Source organism: Sarcophilus harrisii, chromosome 2 (genome assembly GCF_902635505.1).
Source record: "Sarcophilus harrisii chromosome 2, mSarHar1.11, whole genome shotgun sequence".
NCBI classification, from domain to species: Eukaryota; Metazoa; Chordata; class Mammalia; order Dasyuromorphia; family Dasyuridae; genus Sarcophilus; species Sarcophilus harrisii.
This window is the reverse complement of record NC_045427.1, coordinates 347,362,421-347,385,985: the sequence shown is the minus strand read 5'-3', so window position 1 is coordinate 347,385,985 and position 23,565 is coordinate 347,362,421. Positions and strand designations below refer to the sequence as shown.

Genomic DNA, 23,565 nt, shown 5'->3' with positions numbered 1-23,565 from the left:
AATGAGCTGTAGTCAGTCAGGAAAACCACCAAAGTCTGTAGAAAGAGGAATGGAAACAAAATGGACATCATCACACTACCTCTATGAAAATCTGCATACTATTTGCAGAAAATCTCTGGGACTATCTATGTATCTTGGGTATATCTATCCATCTATATAATCTGATATGATTATTATTATTTTTTTTTTTTTGCTGAGGCAATTGGGGTTAAGTGACTTGCCCAGGATCACACAGCTAGGAAGGGTTAAAATGTCTGAGGCCAGATTTGAACTCTGGTCCTCTTGACTTCAGGGGCTGGCGTACCACCTAGCTGCCCTCTGATCTAAAATTTTCAGGAAAATGGAAATTAAGTGGAAAAAGTTCAACCAGCAAGTTAAAATAACCTAAGGGACAAAGGATTAATCTTTATGAAGACAGACTACAAAAATGCATTGATTTTTGGTCTTTCCAAGTATCAATCATAGTCTAAAAATGTTCAGAAAAGGAAAAAAAAAAGAATGGGAACACAGCTCCCTTAACAAATTTTAGTACTAGAAAAGGGAAGGTGCCCAAAGCTTGAAAAATATATAGTAGGCAGAGGAATTTATGGAATCCATGATTCTTAAATAAGTGAATATATATTAAAAATACATATGGTTTCAAACAATATATCTATAAATCCACAGATGATATAGAAGGAAGAACTTTTTTGTTGTTTTTGATGAACCATGATAGACAAGGACATCCTCCCATACAACGCTCTTTGTTGCCATGTGTACCCCCCTAGGCTTCATTTCCTACTGTTGTGCCTTTGGCTCTGATTTCTGATAAAGATGATCAAATAAATAGCCTTTCAAAAGGTTGCAACAGATACTCTTTCATTAACCTTTCCCTAAGGGTACTAAGAATCAAATATATGTGCTTTTCTCTATACCTGTTTGTAATTTATCATATTCTGCCCTGTATTTAACAATTCAGCTCAAAAGACCTATTATTAAGTATCTACTTATTATATGATACACGAGGGCACTGAACCAAGCCATGAGGAATAAAAGATAAAAAAAAAAAAAAAAAAAAAATCAACCCACTATGAGTCAAAAGGTATTTATTAAGTACTTACTTTGTGCAATAAATTGAATATGAGGCCATCTGAGGAGGGAGACAACATTAACCAGAGAAGCAGAAAAAACCACCCCAGTTAAAGCTTACAGAATGATATTATGAACATCATAAACAAGCATTCTAAACATGGAATTCTTATACACAGGGAGATGGAAGGTCAATATAGGAAATAAACTAGTATTTCAGCTTGACTAAAATGTACACTGTAGGAAGGAATGTAATTTAAAACCAGCTGTTTCATCTTTTTTTTCCCCCAGTTCTTGCCTAAAAATAGATGATGCTAGAAAGATGCTGCATTCTAGTATTAATTAAGGGAAATGTAAGACGGAAGTTGGTAACACAATGGTGCTAATCATGTCTTCAAAAGAAATTTGAAAGCAAATGCTTACAGTAATACAAACTACGTAAACTGACTAGACTTTAATTGTTGCTAAATAGTATCCATCTAGGGAAAGTATAAAGAAAACCCCTCTCCTTAGCTATCTGTTCCTTCAGTATTCACTTAATCACAACTACTCCTTTTCTTGTCTATAACCTAGACCAGAACAGTAGTGATCCAGGCTCCTTGCTTTCACTATCACCTTATCTGTCTTAATAGTTAATCCAAAATAATCTTTCCTTGGCTTCCTTTAGCAACTGACTTCCTATTCAGTTTAATCTTTCTGTCCAGACTGTCTACCAGAGCCCATACCCAAAGGCATCTCCTTCCATCACTTTAAGAAGGCACAGTTGTTTCCAGTTCAATGAAATTTTCTTCCTTTTTCAATGCCTTTCTGATAAGGTATCACTTTCAACAAGGAACTTCCTTAATTTCTACCTCTAAAGAATGAAATTGTGATAATCTAAGGCAGGAATTATAAATGCTTGAATTCTTAATTGGAAATTGAGTGAACGACTGTAAGAAATTAGAGAATTAGACAAGTTCTGAGATTTCACTAAATAATGCAAAAGGAAAAAGTCAACAGAAGAACTGTCTTTAGGAAGGATGGGAAACAAGGACGGAAAGAAGGAATTGATGAGTTGTGAATACGTTATACAGAGTTATCAGGCTACAAAAGCAACAAAGTGCAAATGATCAACAGCAATGGAAATGTTTTCAGAGCAGAAGAGATCACAGATCAAGTTTCAGATCTGAATCATCTGCATAAAGTCAGGAGTTATAAAGAAGAAAAAGTCAAAGATAGAATCTTAGGATAATGCAAAGGAGGAGAGAAAAGTGAATATATCATTCTAATATCTGGACCAAGAGCTCTGCAATCAATAATTTTAGTCATTTTTTTTTGGGGGGGGGAGGGAATAATACAAAGAATAAGGGAAGATGATATGATACTAAAACAAAGGTAGAATTAAACTTTATCACTCTTATTTTCTTTGGCACAAATGAGATTTGTGATAGAAAAAACAATTAGTAAGAATGACATTTGAAATAGACAAAACAATTAGTAGAGAGTTAAAAGCATGGCAATAGTAAGAAGCATGGTGAAATCACCTGATCCAGACCAACATACATATTAAACCATTCAGTGATGTTCATTCAGTGATGTTTTAGAAGATATGCCCACAGGACTGGAGAAGGGCAAAAAGCCCAGTTTACAAATTATATGTTAATAAATTTGCTGACTCAAATTCCGGAAAAACACTAAAGGAATTATTAGTGAACATATAGAAAAGAAAGCTACTATAACAAACTACTGGGCTTGGTTGCATCAAAAAGATACCATGAAAATTGAGGGGGTTTTCTCCCAAATCCCATCAACAAGCATTTATTTACGCTCTTAATACTATAATACTAAACAGACTCTATACCTAAACGCTGAGGGCTACATTACAATCAATCCAAAAAACTTACATTGTAATAGGAATGACACAAACATAAACAGAATATATACAAAACAATTCAAAGTAGTTTTTGTAAGGAAGGATAGCATATTGACCTCTGTATGTTCATTCTCTATTAAAAGTGTGAGAAGAGAAACAGAATTTTACAGTAACTAGGAAAAGAGGTGGTGGCCTTTGTAGCTCTCATCTCCCAGATAATTTCTTACACAGCCCAAGACAGGAAAGACTTCATTATAAGAACTGGCACTTAGTTAAATTTGGAAGCAAACTAAGTAGAGGTGAAGAGGGAGAACTTAGCCTGTGTACAGGCTTGGGAAATGGGGAATAGTATAAAGTTCAAAGAACAACAACTAAGACACTAAGGTTACACTACAATGGTTGTAATATGATTAAAGAGACTGGAAAGGTTATATTTTACTTATGAGACACACATCCAATCCAATCCACAGTCATTAATAACATTAAAAATCAATGTTAAGTTTGGAAAGAGGTTATCTCTGAGGAAACAGCTCAAACATCATTCTATGCTTGCAGCCCCTGATATTTTTACCACTGACTTGAAGAAAAGTGTAAATGGCATGCTCATCATGACAAAACCCAGGGGAAAAAAAAAAATTTTTTTAAGTCCAAATAGGATTGAAAGATTAATCAAAATCTAGTAATGATAAATATAAAGTTCTACACTTGTAAAGAAAATTTTTTAAGTTATAGGTTGATGAAAGTACATATTAAAAAAGACCTAGGTAAACTAGGTCCTACTATGAGGAGTAGGTATTGCAGGGCTGAGTAGAGATGGAAAGAATTCTAATAAGCCATTCTGCCAAACACAAATCAACATGAATATTGATGTTACCAAAGAAAAGTGCAAAAGTTGGAATGAAGACAACTAAGCCACCAGAGGCTGAATCCATCAAAGTGTTGGAAAACAAGTTATCAGCCCAGCAAACTAATAAGCAATAAAAATCTGAATGGACTGATATAATCTGATACTTATATCAAAGGAGAAGTTGCTCAGTTACTGACTGAAGCAAGGAGAGGATAGAAGCATATAAATGCTATGCTGCCGCCTCTTAGCATAATGTGCTATATGAGGTTGGGGAAAGGGAGGCAAAGGATGTGTTATCTTTGAGAAAACACCTAGTATCCATTAACATGGAAATGGGAGAAACATGAGAAAAGATCAAGGATGAAAAAACTATCAACAATAAAAGGGGACAGGGAGAATTTCAAAGACTACCAGGGAAGGGAGAGGCTGAAATAGATAGGGATAAATGTGAGGAGATAAAAGGAAAACTACCTTTAAGGAGGAAGGTTCTGGGTCCTGAAAAGGGAAAGTAGCAATTTGTATTATGTAGGAGAAAAGTGATCAGTGTCACCGAGCTGATACGAAAAAAGGCCTTTAGATACTTACCCTGGGCACCTTTCCATTAAAGTGAGAGAAGGGTAAAAAGAGGCTTATAACTAGGTAAGTCATGAAAGTGATGGGTGGCCTTCTGTAGTTCTCATTACCCAGAGGAAGTATACTTCTTGCAGGACCCATTAGCCCATAACCTTTTACACACAAGAAGATTAGAGAACCACCACTTTAAAATCCTCCATCAGAGATAGCTTAATTGAAATCACCTTTTATTAGTTTATTTTTTTTTTTTTTAACATTCGCAATGAGTATCAGTTTTTAAAACACTGAATTAAACTCATTTCACAAACAAGTAGTGAGAAGAATTCCCCTACCCCTACCCTCACCCCCCACAAGGGAATACTAATTATAAAAGGATGACCACACCATCTGGGTTAAGTGTCATGTTTAATTATGAAAAGCTTAACAACTTTATCTAGTTCACATTTCTGCCAAATAACCACAAGCTGCTTGCTGGTTAGTAACTAGGCCTCCCCAGTGAGCAAAAAATACTCAAGTTTGACAGCATTCAATACAGACACATCCAATTTAAGGAGGCCTGCTTGCTATATATATTGCAGGACTAGCCTTAATTTACACCAGTAGTTCTCTACTTTTTCACTCTGAGGAATTGGAAAAAAAACATCCATGAAGAAAAATCATTCAAAACATTTACCTCAGTTAAGCCTTCTGCCTGTTTTAAGCTCATGAATAAAGATAACACTTTGTTAATTCTAGTGTGGAAAACTTTTGCAAGTGGTTTTATTTACAATGCCAAAGTTCCTTAAAGGGCAAGTCAGATAGCAAGAAAACTAAATTTTAAAGCTGGACAATAACTGGACAAACTGCTTTACAAAATGAGAAAAGGAAAGCCAAAAGTGCCACTTTCCATACAGAACCCACAGTTTCAGTTTTATTCAGACCAAAGTAAAAAGACTTTTGATTATACTGGTTAAAACAGCCATAGGATTAGACTCTGGACTCAAAAAACACTACACATGCAATGGGAACGATCGATATCCTGCTAATACAACGGATTTGCTGCTGCATTTGTCTAATATTAACAATTATAAACAGAGCAGTGCAACTAGTTATTTGGAACGATCCTTACAGTGTTACAGTGTCAACAGGCACAAGACTTCACTTTTCTTCACACCACTGGTTCTCTTTGCGTACCTAAATTTAAAAAAAAAAAAAAAAAAAAAAATTTATTTATAAAAATAAGGATTTAAGAATACTATCAGCTACAAAAACCATGATACCAGTAACCTGATTATTTAACAACTTTTTCTAGAAGCTTGAAATGATTCCTTCTCATTTATTCTTGAGATGTTTATTATAGGAGCAGCTAGGTGGTGCAGTGGATAGAGCCCCAGCCCTGAAGTCAGGAGGACCCGAGTTCAAATGTGAGCTCAGACACCTAACACTTCCTACCTATGTGACCCCCCCCCCCCCGGGGGGGGGGGGCGGGGGGCAAGTCATTTAACTACAACTGCCTCAGCAAAAAAAAATTTTTTAAAAGGATGTTTTTATAAATTGGAAAACTGGGATGTGTGGCAGTGAGGTTTTAGGTCGACAGGGTCAGGATTTTAAAAACTTGATTCTGGCTCAAGAGTCTTTTCTCCCCTGCTGCAGAAGAGTAAAAAGGAAATAAGAATGGAAAGCTAAGTGGGAATCAAATAGTGATGAGTCCTAAGCCTGAAGATATAGTTTATCTAAGAAGCAAAATAGTCATTAGAGAGTTACAAAGATAGCATTTTGGACAAGTTATGCTATTTAGTTTTTTCATTAATGACTTAAAGAGCACAGATATTTAAAATAGCTTTTCAATTAACTTAAGTGGGATAGAATATTCAAATTGTTTAATGCTTTTTGTTACATGTTTATATATATATAAAAACATTAACTCTAAACAAAGTAATCTAGCAAATTCTGAAGTGCCAAATATTTGTAAATCCTATTTAAAAAAGCATAATGTGCAATATACTAAATATGGCCAGAAAAATTATATTCATAAATCCTACAAGTTTACAAAACTCAACTAGCTAAGTCATGCCATATTAACCCAATCCAGAAGGGTCTATTTTTTTCCCCAAGATAAATTATTATTACATAACTATTTAAAATTATCTCATCATCTAGATCAAAGGTACTGTAAAAAAATTTTTAATTATCTTTTCATTTAACATTTAGCATTCATTTAACAAGTTATTCTTCTCTCCCCTTCTCTACCATCATTGAAAAAACAAAACTCTTCTAAGAAACTCTGCATATTCAAGCAAAACAAATTTTCATATTCAACATGTCCAATGATGCCCATTTTCATTTGGCATATTTTAATCCATCTAACCTCAAGTACAATTATGTATCATCATTGTTCCTCTAGAATTATGGCTGCACTGTGTTGCACAAAATTAGTTATGTCTTTCAAAATTGTATAGTTATGTTTTTGATATAAATTTTACTCTTGGCAATGTACATTTCATTTTTTATTATATGAATTGTTAAAAAATATTTTTATAACTGTATGGCAATATAACTGGTTTCCTTTGTATTTTTACATATTTTTATTTTATACATTTTTAAATCAATCTTTTGTAAAGGGGGTCTCTGTAGGCTTCAGACTATCAAAAGAATCCATGGCACAAAAAATTTAAGAACTCCAAGATGCTTAGGGACAACAGGAGTTTTTAAATGAATTTATCATGAAGGAAGGATAAACAAAGATAACAAACACTAAAACGCCAATGACCAATTTTCTAAAATCTAACATAGAACAGATTTAAATTATATTGCTCAAGCTTCAAAGTTTACAAATGCTTTATATTTCTCTTGTATTCACAACAGCAATTTAAAATAGCTACTTAATAAATTATGAATCTGAATTATGTATAAAATATCACTTCTACATTAAGAGCAAGACAGTAGAAAAAGGAGATCCAATGGTTCAGATTAAAATTCTACCTCTCTTCCACTTAAAAGTATGACTTTGAGAATTATCTGTTAACTCACTTTCCTCAAGGCTAAGATGAAGTTGTACTATGTGACCCCTTCTCCTCCCCCCAAAGTCTTCCAGCTCTAAATCTATGATGCTAAGATTTGCCTTATATAAATGATAATTTGATACAATATACACAATTTATAACTTTCCAGAAAGTCTCTCGCATAATGTGAGATGGATAGATAACATGCCATACATACACATAAGATGAGATAGTATACATAATACGTGTGTATCAACTTGAGACTACTAGATTATTTTATTTTTAATAACTATAAAATACCTGGGCTTCTTCCTCTTCAGTAAAGTCATTCTTGATATTGAATGTTTTGCGAATCTCTTCTGGAGTTTTTCCCTTGATCATATTTGCAACAGTCTTGCATGTGACATCAAGCAAACCTTTAATGTCTAAGTAGTTTGCAGCCTGTAAATGACATTTTTTTTTTTCTTAAATATAAATCAAACTACAATTTTTAAACATTTGTCTTCCAGCTTGTAAATTTTTTTCCTAAATATAATCCTCATAATCAAACTACAATTTTTAAACACTGTCTTCTAGAATTTAAAGATACAATGAAATGTCAATAGCTAATTAGAGCTAACTTCAGAAAAAGAAAAATAAATTAGGGAGCTATATTGATTTTTTAAAAACCCATTAAGTCATATATATATTTTAAACAAACTACTGACTGACTTGAAATTAAAATGAGATCTAGTATTAAGTGTTATTGTGTTGACCAAAGAAAACTAAAAGTTAACCCCCCAAAAGTTTAATAGATGTGAATTTAACCATCTAAAAGATTCCTGGACTCACGATGGGTGATTTTCTATAACACAAACCCCAACAATACCCACATACCAGAATAAGTTCAAAAAGGGTTCCTTGGTCAACTTTCAGGAATTCTTGGTCCCAAACAGGAATATCATCTGTTCGCTTCTCTTTGTTCTCATCATCCTCAGGAGGAGGAGGATCATCCTTGTGGTGGGTGCACCACTGGATTACCTAAATACAAAAGAACAAAAAGTTTGAGGCAAGACCAATTGGCTTCATGTATTTTAATTTAACAATTATCAAATAAGAGCTCATTTAATAGTAATGACTGAAAAAGCAATTTTTCCAAAATTAAAATGAAACCAAACTTGTCTTAATTGAAGATTTAAAGCAGCAATGATGCCAGCAAAAATGGAATAGACTACAGTCTTTCCAGATTAATGACATATTTTCCATCTGTAATTTACTGTAATCTACTGTAATACTGTTAACAAAAATTTTCCAAGTCATCTCATAAAAATCTCAAATCCTATAACAAAGTATAATTGCCACAAAACTTATTCACCTGAAAAATGGCATGTGTTGCTGCAAACTAAAGTGTGAAAGTTTTCCGTTTTTAAAAAAATTTAAAAGAACTTGAGGAAAACCCCTCCTATGAGACTCATTAGGCTACTTACCTGAAGTCTAGTCTGCACGATTGGGTAGGTTCAACTAATTTAGAAAGGTTGAAAAATATGAGTCTGATAGAAGTGTATTGGCTTGAACAAGTATCACTTTTTAAGAAAACAACTCTCACCAAGTTTTTTGGCCATACTATAAATAAAAGTTTTCAATATTGTTCAGCCCCTTTTGTCTGCACATCAAAACTAGACTCCCCACTCCCACCCTTAGCCAAGAGCCTGTTAAACTATGAAGCTTTCCTCCCTTTTCTCAGCCTAGGGAAAAAAGCTGCCTATCTCACTTCTCAACTCTTTCCAATCTGATTTCCAACTTGGCATCATTCAATTGAAAATAATAATTTTTTTATAATTATTGTATCTCTGATAACCTTATTTTCAATCCAACTACTGCATCTGACCTGGGTCACCATCTGAATTGGTTAAAGGTTATCTAAGTATAGACATTTCAAGTTCAACATGTCAAACAATCTTCCTTGCTCCCAAATAACTACTCCTCCTTTTTTTTCTTGAAAACCACATCTTCCAGTCTCCCAAGATTTGTTTCTTCAGTATTTTTCCACTTTTTAGTCTCCCTTTTTACTCCACATATCCAAATAAGTTACCAAATTTTGCCTGCGATTTCTACTTCACAATCTCTAATCTCATCCATTTCCACAGAGAAAAGGCCTACAAAGTCCTATCATATTAGTTATAATCACCCAGATATACAGTAACAATTTCTTAAATTTGGATCTCCTTAGATATCTTCCTAACTCCATCTATCCCCTTCCCCTCCATACTAGGGCTGCCAAGAGATTTTCCTAACCAATAAATCTTCTGCACAAGGGCTTCCTATAAAATAACCTCTAAAATCAAATATAAAATTCTATATAAATTTTAAATTCCTTCAATTAGCCCCAACCATTTTTCTGTCCCCATTGAATATACATATTCCCATAGGGAGCAAAGTGGAGATAGAGCACTATGCCTTGCACTTAAACTGTGTGGCCCTGAGGGCAAGTCACTTAACCTTTAGGTCTTCCTTCAAAGTTTTCTCTACTATAAAATGGGAATAACAGCTCTATCTCTTCCCAGGATGGTTGTGAGGATCAATGGAAATAATATTTTTAACACACTAGTGTCTACCACTTCCCTTCCTACACTGTGATCCATCCAAACTGGCCTTTTTTCTTATTCCATTTCCCATTCAGTGCCTTTGTATTGGCCCATCTCCCATTGCCTATAATACATTCCCCTCTCCTTACCGGTCATAAAAAAATTGCCATCTTCAAGATATAGCTTAAGCACCATCATCTATATAAAAACCTTTTCTGATTTCAACTGTTTACTAGAGTTGGCTATTTACAATCACAGCCAAAAAATTTACTCTATCCCAAACCAAACTAGTCTGTATTTTTTTCTTTATATTATGTGTACACACATACTCCTCTCCTCCCTCATTCTCCCTCACCCCATCGTGTGAGCTCCTTGCTAGGAATTGTTTTTATTTACTGTATTCATAGTCAGTGCCTATTACATTTCTGACACAGACTAAGCCCTTATCTTTATTATTGTGGAGTAGCAAGCTAGTACAGAGGCTAAACCTCTTGACTACTATTCTACTTTCACAATGTAAGATTCTTTTCCCAATAACCGGAACTCCCCAAAATCTGTTAGCAAAACTCCAAGACCAGTCATTTTTATATCAGCAGTTAAGAATACATATATCCAAAGCAAGTCATTACTTCCGAGAAGACTTTGTTCTTGGCAAAAATCCTTTTTTTAAAATTTCCCCCTATCAAGAATCTAGCTAGTTTGAGATTTTACATACACATATACACACAAATGAATGCACAACACCGTCCTGTGTTATGACAAATTCATACTTTGAAACATTTATTATTATGGAAATGAAACCATGTCAAGGTATTAAAAGAACAGAAGGTCTTGAGCAAACTAAACTGGGCAGATCCTTTGCATTACTAAACTGGGCAGATCCTTTGCATTTCAAACTTTATCAAGAATTTATACAGGATGACAATTCATGGAAGAGGAAAGGGGTTGTGATCTGGCTTAACAGAACGAGCATTCTCAAGATAATAAAATCCTTTAGAAGTACAATTTTTTTTTTTGGTAATTAAGCATTAGGGATAAAACAAAACTATCTCTTGCCCTCAAAGAACTTAATAGTTATTTGTGTTTTGGGAACAGAGCCAGTTAATATATAAAGACAATTCAACAGAAAATAACTTCAAGAAAGGAACAGACCTCAAAGGATATTAGTTTACAATTCTTCATATCAAATGAAAAAAGTAAAGTTGTCAAAAGATAAAACAATGTCCCCAATCTTATGCAAATATTAGTTGGCAGAGTTGAATAAATTTCTGGCTCCAAATTCCTATCATGCTGTCTTTTTCAAGGACCAGAAACCTACTTATTATAGTTTACTTGGAATAATAGGCTTTACCTTTTTTAATATTGCTGCATTAACATTTGGTAGAGGAACTGGATCATCATCCCCTTCATCATCCATTCCCAGATCTAAAAAAATAAAAAATAAAAATTCCATTTTTTCAAAACTTAAGCTGCTCTTTGAGATTCATAGAAGCAACTGTAATGTCCAAAACACTAACTAATGTGCTCTTTTATATTTAAGAAAAACAAAGTTTCAGATTCAGAAGTATTTTTCCATTTTAAAAGTCCATCCCTTTCTCCTTTGTAAAATGAGGGGGTTGATCCAAGTCTTATTGAAATCTAAATCTATGATTCTATAATCTGGATTCAATTTTGACCTCTAACACAGATCGTGGACATGTCACCACTTTGTGTATCAGTTTTTTCATTTGTAAAATGGAGATGCTAATAATTCATGTCTGGTTGTGAGCAAAGTGCTTTGTAGTAAGCTTTATAAGCCTTAAAGGGAGTATTTATATAAAAGGATATGTAGAAAAATTAGAAGAAAATTATTTTGAATGATGAGGAAGGATAGAAATATTGTAACCTTATTCCAAAATGTAAGAAGTATATAAAATTGTAAGCAGTTTTCAGTAGTGTTCCATGCAATCTAGAATAATTCCAAAAAATTTTAGTTACTTTAGTTACATAAAAATAGTTACTGCATAACTAATTTGCTGACTTAATTTACTGCAAGTGACTTAATGCATTGTCAGTTTTAGTTTTTAGGCAGTATTATGGATCTTTGATAGTTTAATATTTGGTACAGAACCCATAAAAATTAAAGTTATCACCAGTACTAATAAAATTCAGTGTTCAAAAGAATTAAGAGTTGAATAGATTAGTGTAGTAGATTGATAATTCATAAAACACATTTAGAATTTAGTGATGCAGAATAAAGTCTTTGAATAAAATACTTTAAGTCCACTGACTTACTACATATATAAGCTGGTTGAATATATTACATAGTATCATTAATGATTCACATTGGTCTAATAGTTTGTCGCTGATGTGTACAAGATGATTTATATCTGTTAAATGACAACAGAACAACAGGGGGGAATCAATGGAAAATGTAAATGCATTTTGTGTATATACCTGTACCATCATGTATTCCCTTCTCAAGTATTTCTTCTAATGGAAATGGAAATGAGGCCAGTAAAAACACTCAAAACCAAAAAATTATTTGGATAAAATTTGATGAGAATGCTACCTCTGAGGGTAAAAACTCACAATTATATATATATATATATATAATTCTGGTAACTAAAATCAGTTAGTCAACCATTGTGGTATGTCTAATGCTTTGGTACTGTCTGCCATGGAGATGTTCCAGAATATAATCCTCCATCTGTGAATATCTTGAATATTAAAATAAAAATGAGAAATGTGCTGTTTAAAAAAAAGGACAATTTTTATATATAAGATGTTCTACAACAAATTCTTACAATAAGCCAACTAGTTATTTTTCTTACTTGAACACAAAAACTCTGGTATACTTAGCATATTTCCCAAAAGCAGTAGTATCCAAATTAGAAGCAAATAACTTTATTTATCATAGTTATGATGTCAGAATTCTCAATTAATTCTAAATTTTAAAAAGTTTCATTCCTTTTTATGTTCATAGCAAGGTCATAAAGAGTTTTTAAAGCTGTTTATTCAACAAAAATTAAAAGGATGAGACAAGCAATAAATTCCCTTTAGATCAGGAAAAAAGCTGAATATACAAACATCAACAAAGAGCCACCTGTTTTAAAACTTTTTTTTTAAACCACTTTTTTTGACAGTATATTTATAAACTGATATTTATTTACTTGGGTAATTACAGTGGTCCAGAATTACTGTTCTAATGTTGAAACACAAGAATTTGCATTGTCCAAAATTAGTGCTTTGAAACCATAGACAGTTTAAAAAAAAAAAAAAAAAAAAAGAACCCTCAAGTGACAGAATAGTTCTTTTAAGCTATTTAATTTCAAGAACTTTAAAGTTATCTGAATACTCTTAGCTATCACACCTTAAAAATGAATTTGATCACTCCAAATATATATGCCAAGATTTTCTCTGATTGTTCTAAGTGATTCTGATTAAGTACAAAGTTTGACTAAGGAAAGAAATGATAAATCTTTAATTTCACAGAATGGCAATCCTCAAACATCTAAATTCCACCCTAATTCATTAATATAAAACTAAGATAAAACAAGTCATCTCTAATTCTTAAAGAATTCTGTCAAGAGAACAGAACAATCTGATTGTTGCTAAGTCCTGACTAAATTGGTTTATTCACTTCAGTAACTGGATGTCAAAGAAAAAGAAGTTTAAAAAGATATTCTTTTACATTGGCAAAAGCTATTCCAGAGCAGCATAAAAAAGACTTTATTAAAAGTGTTCCACACAATAACTAAGATGAAACCAAGGAATGCTTTTATTCTCTACCAAAGCAACCATTCAGGCAACAAAACAAATTTTAAAGTATTTGTTTATTATTCTCCTAAAACTCAATGAAGCCCATATAACTAATTTGCTGACTTTTCACACTACAGCAAAAAATTAAACATTGACATAACACTACTAAATTAATTACAATACTCAAAATTTGGCTTAATAATTATTTTTGCACATGTTAAAAGTGTCCAAGGCACAGCAGAACAAAGAGATGTTATGATGGGGAATTCAAAGGTTCCCAAGAGCTTCTTAAGGGGGGGGAGGGGGGGGGGAGTCTGTATAACCATAATATAACAAGGGAGAATAATCATATATAACTGGCAAAACTCCCTGCAGTTGCTAGATTCAAATGAGGATTTGGGATGAAGAGAGGAAAAAAAGAATGTTAAGGGATTAATTTTAAAAAGTGAGTTCACTTCCTACTAGAAACTGGTTAGTAATCCTTTATTTCTTGAACTTTAAAGATTATTTTTCTTCCCAAACTGTTAATTAAAATATAATACTGAGTGACAATGACATTGTAAGACAATTTAATTTATATTAGCTTTTGTTGTATCAATCCTTCCAAGAATTCAGAACTTAATTACATTTAACACAAAAAACCTTATTTCTAAAAAATTAGACATTACTACCCTTTTAATTTTTATGTATCTTCTTGAAAAGCAAATCTTGAAATTAAACCTACATTCTTCTACTAGTCCAACCCTTGACTCCTAATACCCCGATTTTCTTTTAAAAGTCCAACTCAATGGATGCCTATCAATTGGAGAATGGCTGAATAAATTGTGGTATATTAATATTATGGAATATTATTGTTCTGTAAGAAATGACCAACAGGATGATTTCAGAAAGGCCTGGAGAGACTTACACAAACTGATGCTAAGTGAAACGAGCAGGGCCAAGAGACCATTATATACCCTCAACAACAATACTATATGATGACCAATTCTGATGGACTTGGCCATCCTCAGCAATGAGATCAACCAAATCATTTCCAATGGAGCAGTAATGAACTGAACCAGCTACGCCCAGCAAAATTAACTCTGGGAGATGACTAAAAACCATTACATTAAATTCCCAATCCCTATATTTTTGCCCACCTGCATTTTGGATTTCCTTCACAGGCTAATTGTACAATATTTCAGAGTCCGATTCTTTTTGTACAGCAAAATAACTGTTTGGTCATGTATACTTATTGTGTATCTAATTTATATTTTAATATATTTAACATCTACTGGTCATCCTGCCATCTGGGGGAGGGGGTAGGAGGAAAGAGGGGAAAAACTGGAACAAGAGGTTTGGCAATTGTCAATGCTGTAAAGTTACCCATACATATAACCTGTAAATAAAAGGCTATTAAATAAAAAAAAAAGGAAAAAAAAGGTTTTTGTTTACTTTTCCTGCCAGCCTACTTACTTACTGTCTTCCCCTTATATCCCCTCATAACCCTAATGTTTTCTGTATCATCAGTTATAAACTCCTAAATGACAGGAAATAGTTTCACTTTCACTCTTGTCTTTTTAATCCCCTGCTTTTCCATTCTAATACACGTAAAAGGTGCTTGAAAACACTTTTATATTATATAATTAATTCTTAAAAACTCTCTTCTTTGATATTTCATAGAAGTCTAAATAAAGCTGATACCAAGCACAAAATTTGCCTGATTTCCATTTTACAGATGGAAATCATAATTTAAATTATGTTTTCTGTTTTATAGACACAAGAGAAGCAACTTATCCGTGGTAACAAAGATAGTGTTCACAAGACAGCATATGAACACGGACTACTGGCACTCAATTCAATATTCTGATTACCACTTTTCTTTCTGCTAATATTGTCTTCTCCATCCAATTTCAAGATGGAAAAGTAAAAATACGTCTTACCTTCCAACATGGTCTTGATAGTTACAGACTGTTTTGCAATTTCAACATCAACTTCAAATATCTCTCCATCAGAGCTCTGCAACTTAATTGAAGGCATCTAAAACACATAAATTATTCATAATGGTGAGAAAAATTCCAGAGCATAGGATTACTACAACCATCATCACCCATTTAAAAAAATGACTTAAAATTCATTGTAAGACAATTGTTAGGCTCCTAAGCTATTAGACTCAAAAAAAAAAAAAAAAAAAAAAAAAACCCACATTTATAAACTATTTCTAATTAGGTAGCATGTCAACCTTTAGACAACTCTTCTTAGTGAACTGAACATCTGTGAATATGCTCTTTTCAAGATGCTTTTTGAATCTCTACTACCACCAAATTACCACACCTAACCTCATCAGTGGAAAAAATTCCAGAAAAACTTCTAGGTTCCCACGAGTCCTATTCAATGAAAATAGGTTATATAGTCATTTAACATATGCCCTAGTGTAGTACTACCACACACCTGAATGAAGAAGCTAAGGGTACAAAATGAGGATGATAGTTTTGTAGCAGTTTATATTTCACCTTTAACTTTAATTTGTTTTAACTTTATATTTTAACAATACAGACTTTAACAAAACAGCAATTTTAGCAAGCAGGTGCAGTTTTTTCACATGAGAAACTGAGGTATTTGAGATCACTTTGAATTTTAAAATAACCTTATTTCCAAGGAACTTTTAGTTAGCTCCACAAAACAAGTTTGTTATCAAAGACCCCCCCCCAAAAAAAAAAAAAACAGTAGTCAAGTATAGGACATGTAAGCAAAGAATTTATGCTTATGACATTATTACTTCTGAGAAAGACTTGGTCCTTGAGCAAAATCATCATCTTAAAATTTTATTCTATACACACATACAAACACATGCTCTTCAAATATACTTTGTGCATACCTTAGCCAATGTATGAACATTACTAGAACTCTTATTTTTTGTTTTATTTCCCCAAAATTCTTTCCTCCTCCAACAATTGCAACTCCTTCCCTTATAAGCAAAGGAAAACAGCTAATTTTAGGTCTGATTATACCAACTACCCCTACACCTCTCCTCAAACCAACCTCCAATTAAAATTTAGTAACTCCCTATTAATTTCCATGAAATAATCAAATCCTCAGATTTCTAAAGCTCTTCATAACCTGATCCTTTCCTACTTTCCAATTAAATCTCCTCCAATGAACCCTCATTCATTTACACTGGCTTAATTGCTGCATATTCCTTGTACACAAGATGCCACTCTGAGTTAATCTCAATTAAATGCATTTTAGTGTTAATTTACATTAGTGTGTGTTTTGGTTCTGCCTACTCTTTTACACAAGGTTCGTATCCAAAACTTATTCTGGGATTCATTCTCTGAAAAAGATTCTAGCTTTAAATTAGAAAAAAAAAAATTGTTTAAGTATATGTGAAGCTTTGAACTAAATGAAAATGATCTGTGCACAAAATTTAAAATGTATATTGTTGTGGATTCACAATAGCATTTTCACCTTTTTTTGTTGTTGTTTGCTTGTATTTTTCTCATTTTTTTCACTTTTGAACTGATCTTTCTTGTGCAGCATGATAAATGTGGAAATATGTTTGTTTAGAAAAATTGCACATGTTTAACCTCTATTGAACAACTTGTTGTCTTTGCAAGGGTGAATAATGAAAGCTATCTTTGTATGTATTTTGAAAAAAAGCCATTTATAAAAATGTATATTAAAAACTTTATTAAATGCACTGTACACATCTTACAATTGGAAAAAAAAATTATAGCTATTGAAACTGGGGTAAAGTAAGCTCTAAAAATGAATGCTGGAGTTGAAAATGAAAGATGGGAATTGATGACCCAGTTCCTCTACAATGTTAATGCAGTGATAAAAAAATTTTTTAAGCAACAGGCAGATAGTAACACAATATATTTTCATAGAAAAAAGACTTTTTATTTCTAGCCATATGAAAAGACGCTCCAAGTCATTATTAATAAGAGAAATAAAAATTAAGACAACTCTGAGATACCACTACACACCTGTCAGACTGGCTAGAATGACAGGGAAAAATAATGCGGAATGTTGGAGGGGATATGGGAAAACAGGGACTACTAATACATTGTTGGTGGAATTGTGAATACATTCAGCCATTCTGGAGAGCAATCTGGAACTATGCTCAAAAAAGTTATCAAACTGTGCATATCCTTTGATCCAGCAGTGTTACTACTGGGCTTATACCCCAAAGAGATACTAAAGAAGGGAAAGGGACCTGTATGTGCCAAAATGTTTGTGGCAGCCCTCTTTGTAGTGGTCAGAAACTGGAAACTGAGTGGATGCCCATCAATTGGAGAATGGCTGAATAAATTGTAATATATGAATATTATTGTACTGTAAGAAATGATCAGCAGGATGATTTCAGAAAGGCCTGGAGAGACTTACATGAACTGATGCTGAGTGAAATGAGCAGGACCAGGAGATTATTATATACTTCAACAACAATACTATATGATGATCAATTCTAATGGACCTGGACATCTCTTCAGCAATGAGATACACTACTTCAGAGTGCGATTCTTTTTGTACAGCAAAATAACTGTTTGGACATGTATACTTATTATTTTGTATTTAATTTATACTTTAACATATTTAACATGTATTGGTCAACCTGCCATCTGGGGGAGGGTGGGGAAAAATTGGAGCAAAAGGTTTGGCAATTGTCAATGCTATAAAATTACCCATGTATATAACTACTAAATAAAAAGCTATAATTTAAAAAAAAAAAAAACTTTTTGAAGAGATTTCATCCTTGGTCTTAAAAGTAAATATTTGAAGACATCAATTCAATTTAGAAAAGCTGTCTTTCTTATCTTCACATCAAGGAGTATTGTATACCAAATTGACTGCAACCAGCCCTGCCCAATGGAAGTGAGCCCAGTTTCACTGCAGATGATTTACAAATACCAACAACTTCAAGATTACATAGACTCCATACCCAAGACAACAGGCATTTGGCTTAATAAACAAGGCTATTTCAGAAAAGCTGCCTGCCCCAAAGGGGGTCAAAATCTAGATAAGCTAATAGTTTTGCATATATAAGTGACATTAAGAATTTAGCTCAAGGACTATGCACAATAAATCTGACATGTAAGTTCCCATGTTGATCCAAAAATAAAAAAAATTAGCAAAATTTGCTTTGTCATAAATTTCAAACATATCTGGTTTCTGGGATCTATAAGATCTTAAAGTAATACTGAAAGGATATGTTTAATTTAGAATTCAAAGCAATTTAGTAATTAGGTTAGGAAAGGAACATCTCCAAATTGCACATACACCTCTACCTGCCAAAAAAAATAAATTTAAAAAACCCCTCTTTTTCAAAACATATGAATGGCTCTGCTCTGAAAACTTGCCACCTAATGTTAACCACAAACTAATAAATTTTAAAAATATTATGTTTTATTTATTCCTTTCCTGATTAAACAGGTTAATGCAGGTCCATTACTAAGATTAAGAAGATGTTCTAACACTTGCAATTTCAATTGCAAAATGGGACTCAACTCTGCAAAATTTAGGCCAATCCTGTTCATAAGTTTTATTAAAACCAGTTTGCATTTAAGTCTTACCATTCCAATCAAATATAGAAGGAATATTTTCCACTAGCTTCTTTACCATTTTTCAATGGCAATTTATCAGACAGATCATGAAAGCAAAACTTTGTTTTATTCATTTCTTTCCTTTCCATTGTTAATGCACTCCATTACTAACATTAAGGAAATGTCTAAAAATCTTAATATTTCTAACACTTGCATTAAAATTGAAAAATGGGACTCAACTCTGCAAAATTTAAGGCAAAACTGTTCATAAGCTTCATTAAAAAGAAAAATTTTGACTATTGGAAAAGTTTTTTTTTTTTTTTAAGTTTTCACTTGTCTTGCAATTCTAATCAAATACAAAAAGAATATTTTCCACTAGCTTATTTACCATGTCTTTCAATGACAATTTATCATCAAACAGCTCCTGAAAACATAAGTTTTTAATGTTTAATCAGCTTAGATGCACTGCAGAGTTCCTTCCTATATTTTGAAGGAACTCTCCGGTCCATCAACTAAACTTGGCAAAAGCTATGCTGCCTTGGGACAACCAATGTCAACAATTCACCCCCCTACCCTCACTCCCACCACCTACGGGCTCTCTTGCAGTTGCTGCCTCATTGCCCTCCCCAAGTAACGAGGTGATCTAAAGCAAAGTTCCAAAAGCTAAAATACGCCCAAGAAAAACGACAAACTCTATGTCACCGACCACGTAAGAGCCAGCTCCAAGAAGCAGTTCTCGAGAACTCGAGAACTAGATAGCGCAGTCATATTGCATTATATAGTTTTTGCAGCAAAAGCAAACAAAATGCATCAATGTTTTCAAAATACAGGACGCTCTTACGCTACCAACGTGAATATTTTTCGAAAGGAAAAGGTTAAAATAAACCTTTCTCCATAACAGATTAATGAGAACGTCGAAAGCTTTAACAGATAGAAATGAGTGTATCCCCTACTATTCCCCCCCCCAAAAAAAAAAAAAAACAACTCCCCTCCTCTTACACGGTCTGGATTACTCAGCTCCCACTTCACACAATAGAGTACAAGGTGATGATCGGCTAAATATTCCTCTCCCTGAGAGAAAAGGAGGGTTATATTTATTGGAAGGGGCACAGTCGGTGCCGCACCACAGAGAAGGAAGAGAACTAGCTCGGACTCAGCATAAAGGGAGGTGTAGACGCACCCCGGAGGAGGGGGGAGGGTCGCACGCAGAGTAAAGCGGAGTACCAGCTTAGACTCCCACTTAGCGGGCAGGGAGGAAGGCGGACCCTCGCAAAACCGTGATAGGGCCGTGGACTGCGAGCGGGCCTCACGGGACCCCGGCAGCAGGTACACAGGCAAACCGAGTCAGGGCGCCTTACGCAGGCAGGCCTGTGGCGTGCGTAGCCAACGTCGGAGCTCGAGCGGCCTAGGGTAAGGGAGGGAAACAAGTCGCGCCCCCGTCTCCTCTCAGGAACGGAAACGTAAAGAGGATGCGCAAGGGATGGGGGGCTTGCCGAGCTCCGAAGGGGGCAGGCGAGGCCTAGGCCACCGCCACACAGCAGTAAGCGGGACGCCGCCCAGCCGCTCCTCCTCCACCCTGCCTTCCTGAACGCCAAGGCCACTTACGGTTCCGGATCCCCGGGGACCCCGGCGGGCTAGCTGGCGGAGCCGAGAAGGCCGGTGGGCTAAGGGGCAGGCGACGAGGGAGGAAAGGCCCCAAGGCAGCACGGAGCACCAAGACCACTACAGAAGCAGCGCCAGTGGCAGCGGCCTTTATAAGGGGAGAGAAACGAGTAGTGCCAAGGACCCCGGGCCTGGTGACGTCACAGAGCACAGTGAGACGTCCGTGGACATTGCCTGAATGGCGAACAAACAAACACCAACAAGAGAGGAAGGCGCCTTATCTAGCCTCCTTCTCCCTAACGTCCTGGAGACGTTATTTATTCATTTCCACCTTTCCTTAGAGTGGGGCGGCTTGGAGTCTCAGGCCGGAGAGTCTGTTGAAGCTCCTGAACCTGGGGAAGGGGTCCTTCAGGCAGAAGCTGTCTTAAGCAGAATGCTCCAGATCTTGCGAAATTTGTTGCGCGTATTGAGTGTGTGTTTGTTGATGACGAGAAAATAATTTAGAGCGATTATTTTATACTCAGTGATTGACCCAGTGAAGAACGGAGCTGCAGGTCGTTTTATTTTAAGGAATTTAATTACTTGGAAGATTAGAAGGAAACTGGGATGCAAATGCTTGGATTTTAGTGCTCGAATACAAATTTTTGTTCCGTCCTATGTGAATCTGAACAAGTCCAGGGTCTCAGTTTCCTCATCTGTAAAATGAGAGGGTTGGAACTCCTTACTTGTAAGGATTTCTCTTCCCCTCCCCCACCCCCGAAGTTATTCTAGACCACCCTTTTTCCTTCAGAGGTCATCCCTGCCTTTCCAGGCAGCCTGGTTTGCAGGGCCACCCCCCTTCTTCTGTTCCCACAAGTTTGCACCACCTTAGTTATCAGCTTATCCTCTTTATTACACATCCAATCAGCTGCCAAATTTTGTCAAGTCTATTTTCTCCCATTCTACCTTCCTCCACACTCTAACCAACTATCCCCAGTTCTGGCCCTTCACTTCTTGCCTCAACTATCCAGTAGACAGTCATACCTCAAATCCTCTCCTATCAACCTTCCATGTAGTTGTCAAAGTGATTTTCTTAAAGAACAGATAATCCCGTCATTCCTCTTCTTTAATAAACTGCAGCAACTATTACTTTAACTAGTATCATAGACAAATCTGTTTCACAATTAAGCTTTTTACAACCTGGCTCCAAACCACCTTTCCCGTTTTATTCTAACCTTCAACGATTCAATTTGATTAGCCAAATTCGAGCTGGTGCTATATTCCTTACACAACTGACCCTCTTCATCTCCCATCTCTGTGGATTTCTAGACCAAGAATACAGAGACATTTAGAATATTTACTTCTCAAAAGTGAATCCAGTCTTCAATATCTCCCTCTCTAGTGGTTCATTTCCTACTGCCTATGTCTCTCCTGTCCTGAAAAAAATCATCACTTGATCTTCAGCGTTGTTCTGGCCATACTAGTAGTTAAAACTCCTTGAAAAAGCTGTCCACAAATTAATGAAAATAAAATGCAAATGAAGATGACCTAGCTGTACCAGACCTAAAAACTATATTATAAAGGAATGGTCATCAAAACCATTCAATGGAGTAGGTTAGGTTCACAAGACACAATAATCAATGACCATAGTGATAACAGTGTTTGATAAACCCAAAGACCCCAGCTTTTGGGATAAGAACTCACTATTTGGCAAAAATTTCTGGGAAAATTGGAAAATAGTATAGCAGAAACTAGACATTGACCAACACCCTTTATATCAAGATAAGGTTGAAATGAGTTCATGATTTAGATATAAAGCATGATACTATCAGCAGACTGCAAGAACAAAGGATAGTCTCTCTCTCCAATCTGTGGAGGAGCAAGGAATTTATGGCTAAAAAAGAACTAGAGAATATTATGTAATTCAAATTATTTGATATTAATAATTTTGATTATATTTTAAAGGTTTTGTACAAACAAAACAGATTAGACAAGATTAGAAGGGAAACAGAAAACTAGGGAAAAGTTTTTACATCTTGGGTTCTGATAAAGGCCTCATTTCTAAAATATATAGAGGATTGACTCAAATACATGAGTACAAGCCATTCTCCAATTGATAAATGGTCAAAGGATATGAACAATTTTCATACAAAATTAAAACCATTTCTAGTCATAAGAAAAATTGCTCTAAATCATTATTGATCAGAGAATGCAAATTAAAACAACTCTAAGGTACCACTACACACTTCTCAGATTGGCCAAGATGAAAGGGAAAGATAATGATGAATGTTGGAGATGTGGAAAAACTTTTATATTGTTGAAGTTGTGAACTGATCCAACCATTCTAGAGAGCAATTTGGAACTATGCCCAAAGGGCTATCAAAGTGTGCATACCCTTTGATCCAGCAGTGTCTCTACTGGGCCTGTATCCCAAAGAGATTATTAAAAAAAGGGAAAAGGACTACATGTGCAAAAATGTTTGTAGCAGTCCTTTTTATAGTAGCAAAGAACTGGAAAGTGAATGGATTCCCATCAGTTGGGGAATGGTTGAATAAGTTACAGTACAGGAATGCTATTGAATATTATTGTTCTATAAGAAACGGTCAGCAGGATGATTTCAGAAAGACCTGGAGAAACTTAACATGAACTGATACTAAATGAAGTGAGTAGAACCAAGAGAACATTGTACATAGCAACAAGAAGATTATGCAATGATCAATTCTGATGTACACAGTTCTTTTCAACAACGAGGTGATTCAGGCCATTTCCAATAGACTTGTGATGGAGAGAGTCATCTGCAACCAGAGAGAAAACAATGACAACTCAATGTGGATCA

General features: G+C 34.7%; 1 protein-coding gene across 1 annotated transcript; it reads right to left on the bottom strand.

Annotated features, from left to right (window-relative positions):
* Nucleotides 1–2,837: 2,837 nt before the first annotated feature.
* Nucleotides 2,838–20,956, bottom strand: SKP1 (S-phase kinase associated protein 1). Its single transcript, XM_003756462.4, has 6 exons — nt 20,754–20,956; nt 15,549–15,645; nt 11,237–11,310; nt 8,198–8,341; nt 7,622–7,762; nt 2,838–5,513 (listed from the first exon to the last, which is right to left on the bottom strand). The coding sequence occupies exons 2-6, from the start codon at nt 15,643–15,645 to the stop codon at nt 5,478–5,480; spliced, it is 492 nt and encodes a 163-aa protein (XP_003756510.1). The 5' UTR covers nt 20,754–20,956; the 3' UTR covers nt 2,838–5,477.
* Between the last annotated feature and the right edge of the window lie 2,609 nt (nt 20,957–23,565).

What these genes read in the sequence shown, in the direction of transcription:
- SKP1 (XM_003756462.4), bottom strand. Translation starts at nt 15,645, where the DNA reads ATGCCTTCAATTAAGTTGCAGAGCTCTGATGGAGAGATATTTGAAGTT. An exon ending in TATCAAGACCATGTTGGAAG is followed by an intron (nt 11,311 to 15,548) that starts GTAAGACGTATT and finishes TTATTTTTTTAG; the next exon opens with ATCTGGGAATGGATGATGAA. An exon ending in ATGCAGCAATATTAAAAAAG is followed by an intron (nt 8,342 to 11,236) that starts GTAAAGCCTATT and finishes TTTTGTATTTAG; the next exon opens with GTAATCCAGTGGTGCACCCA.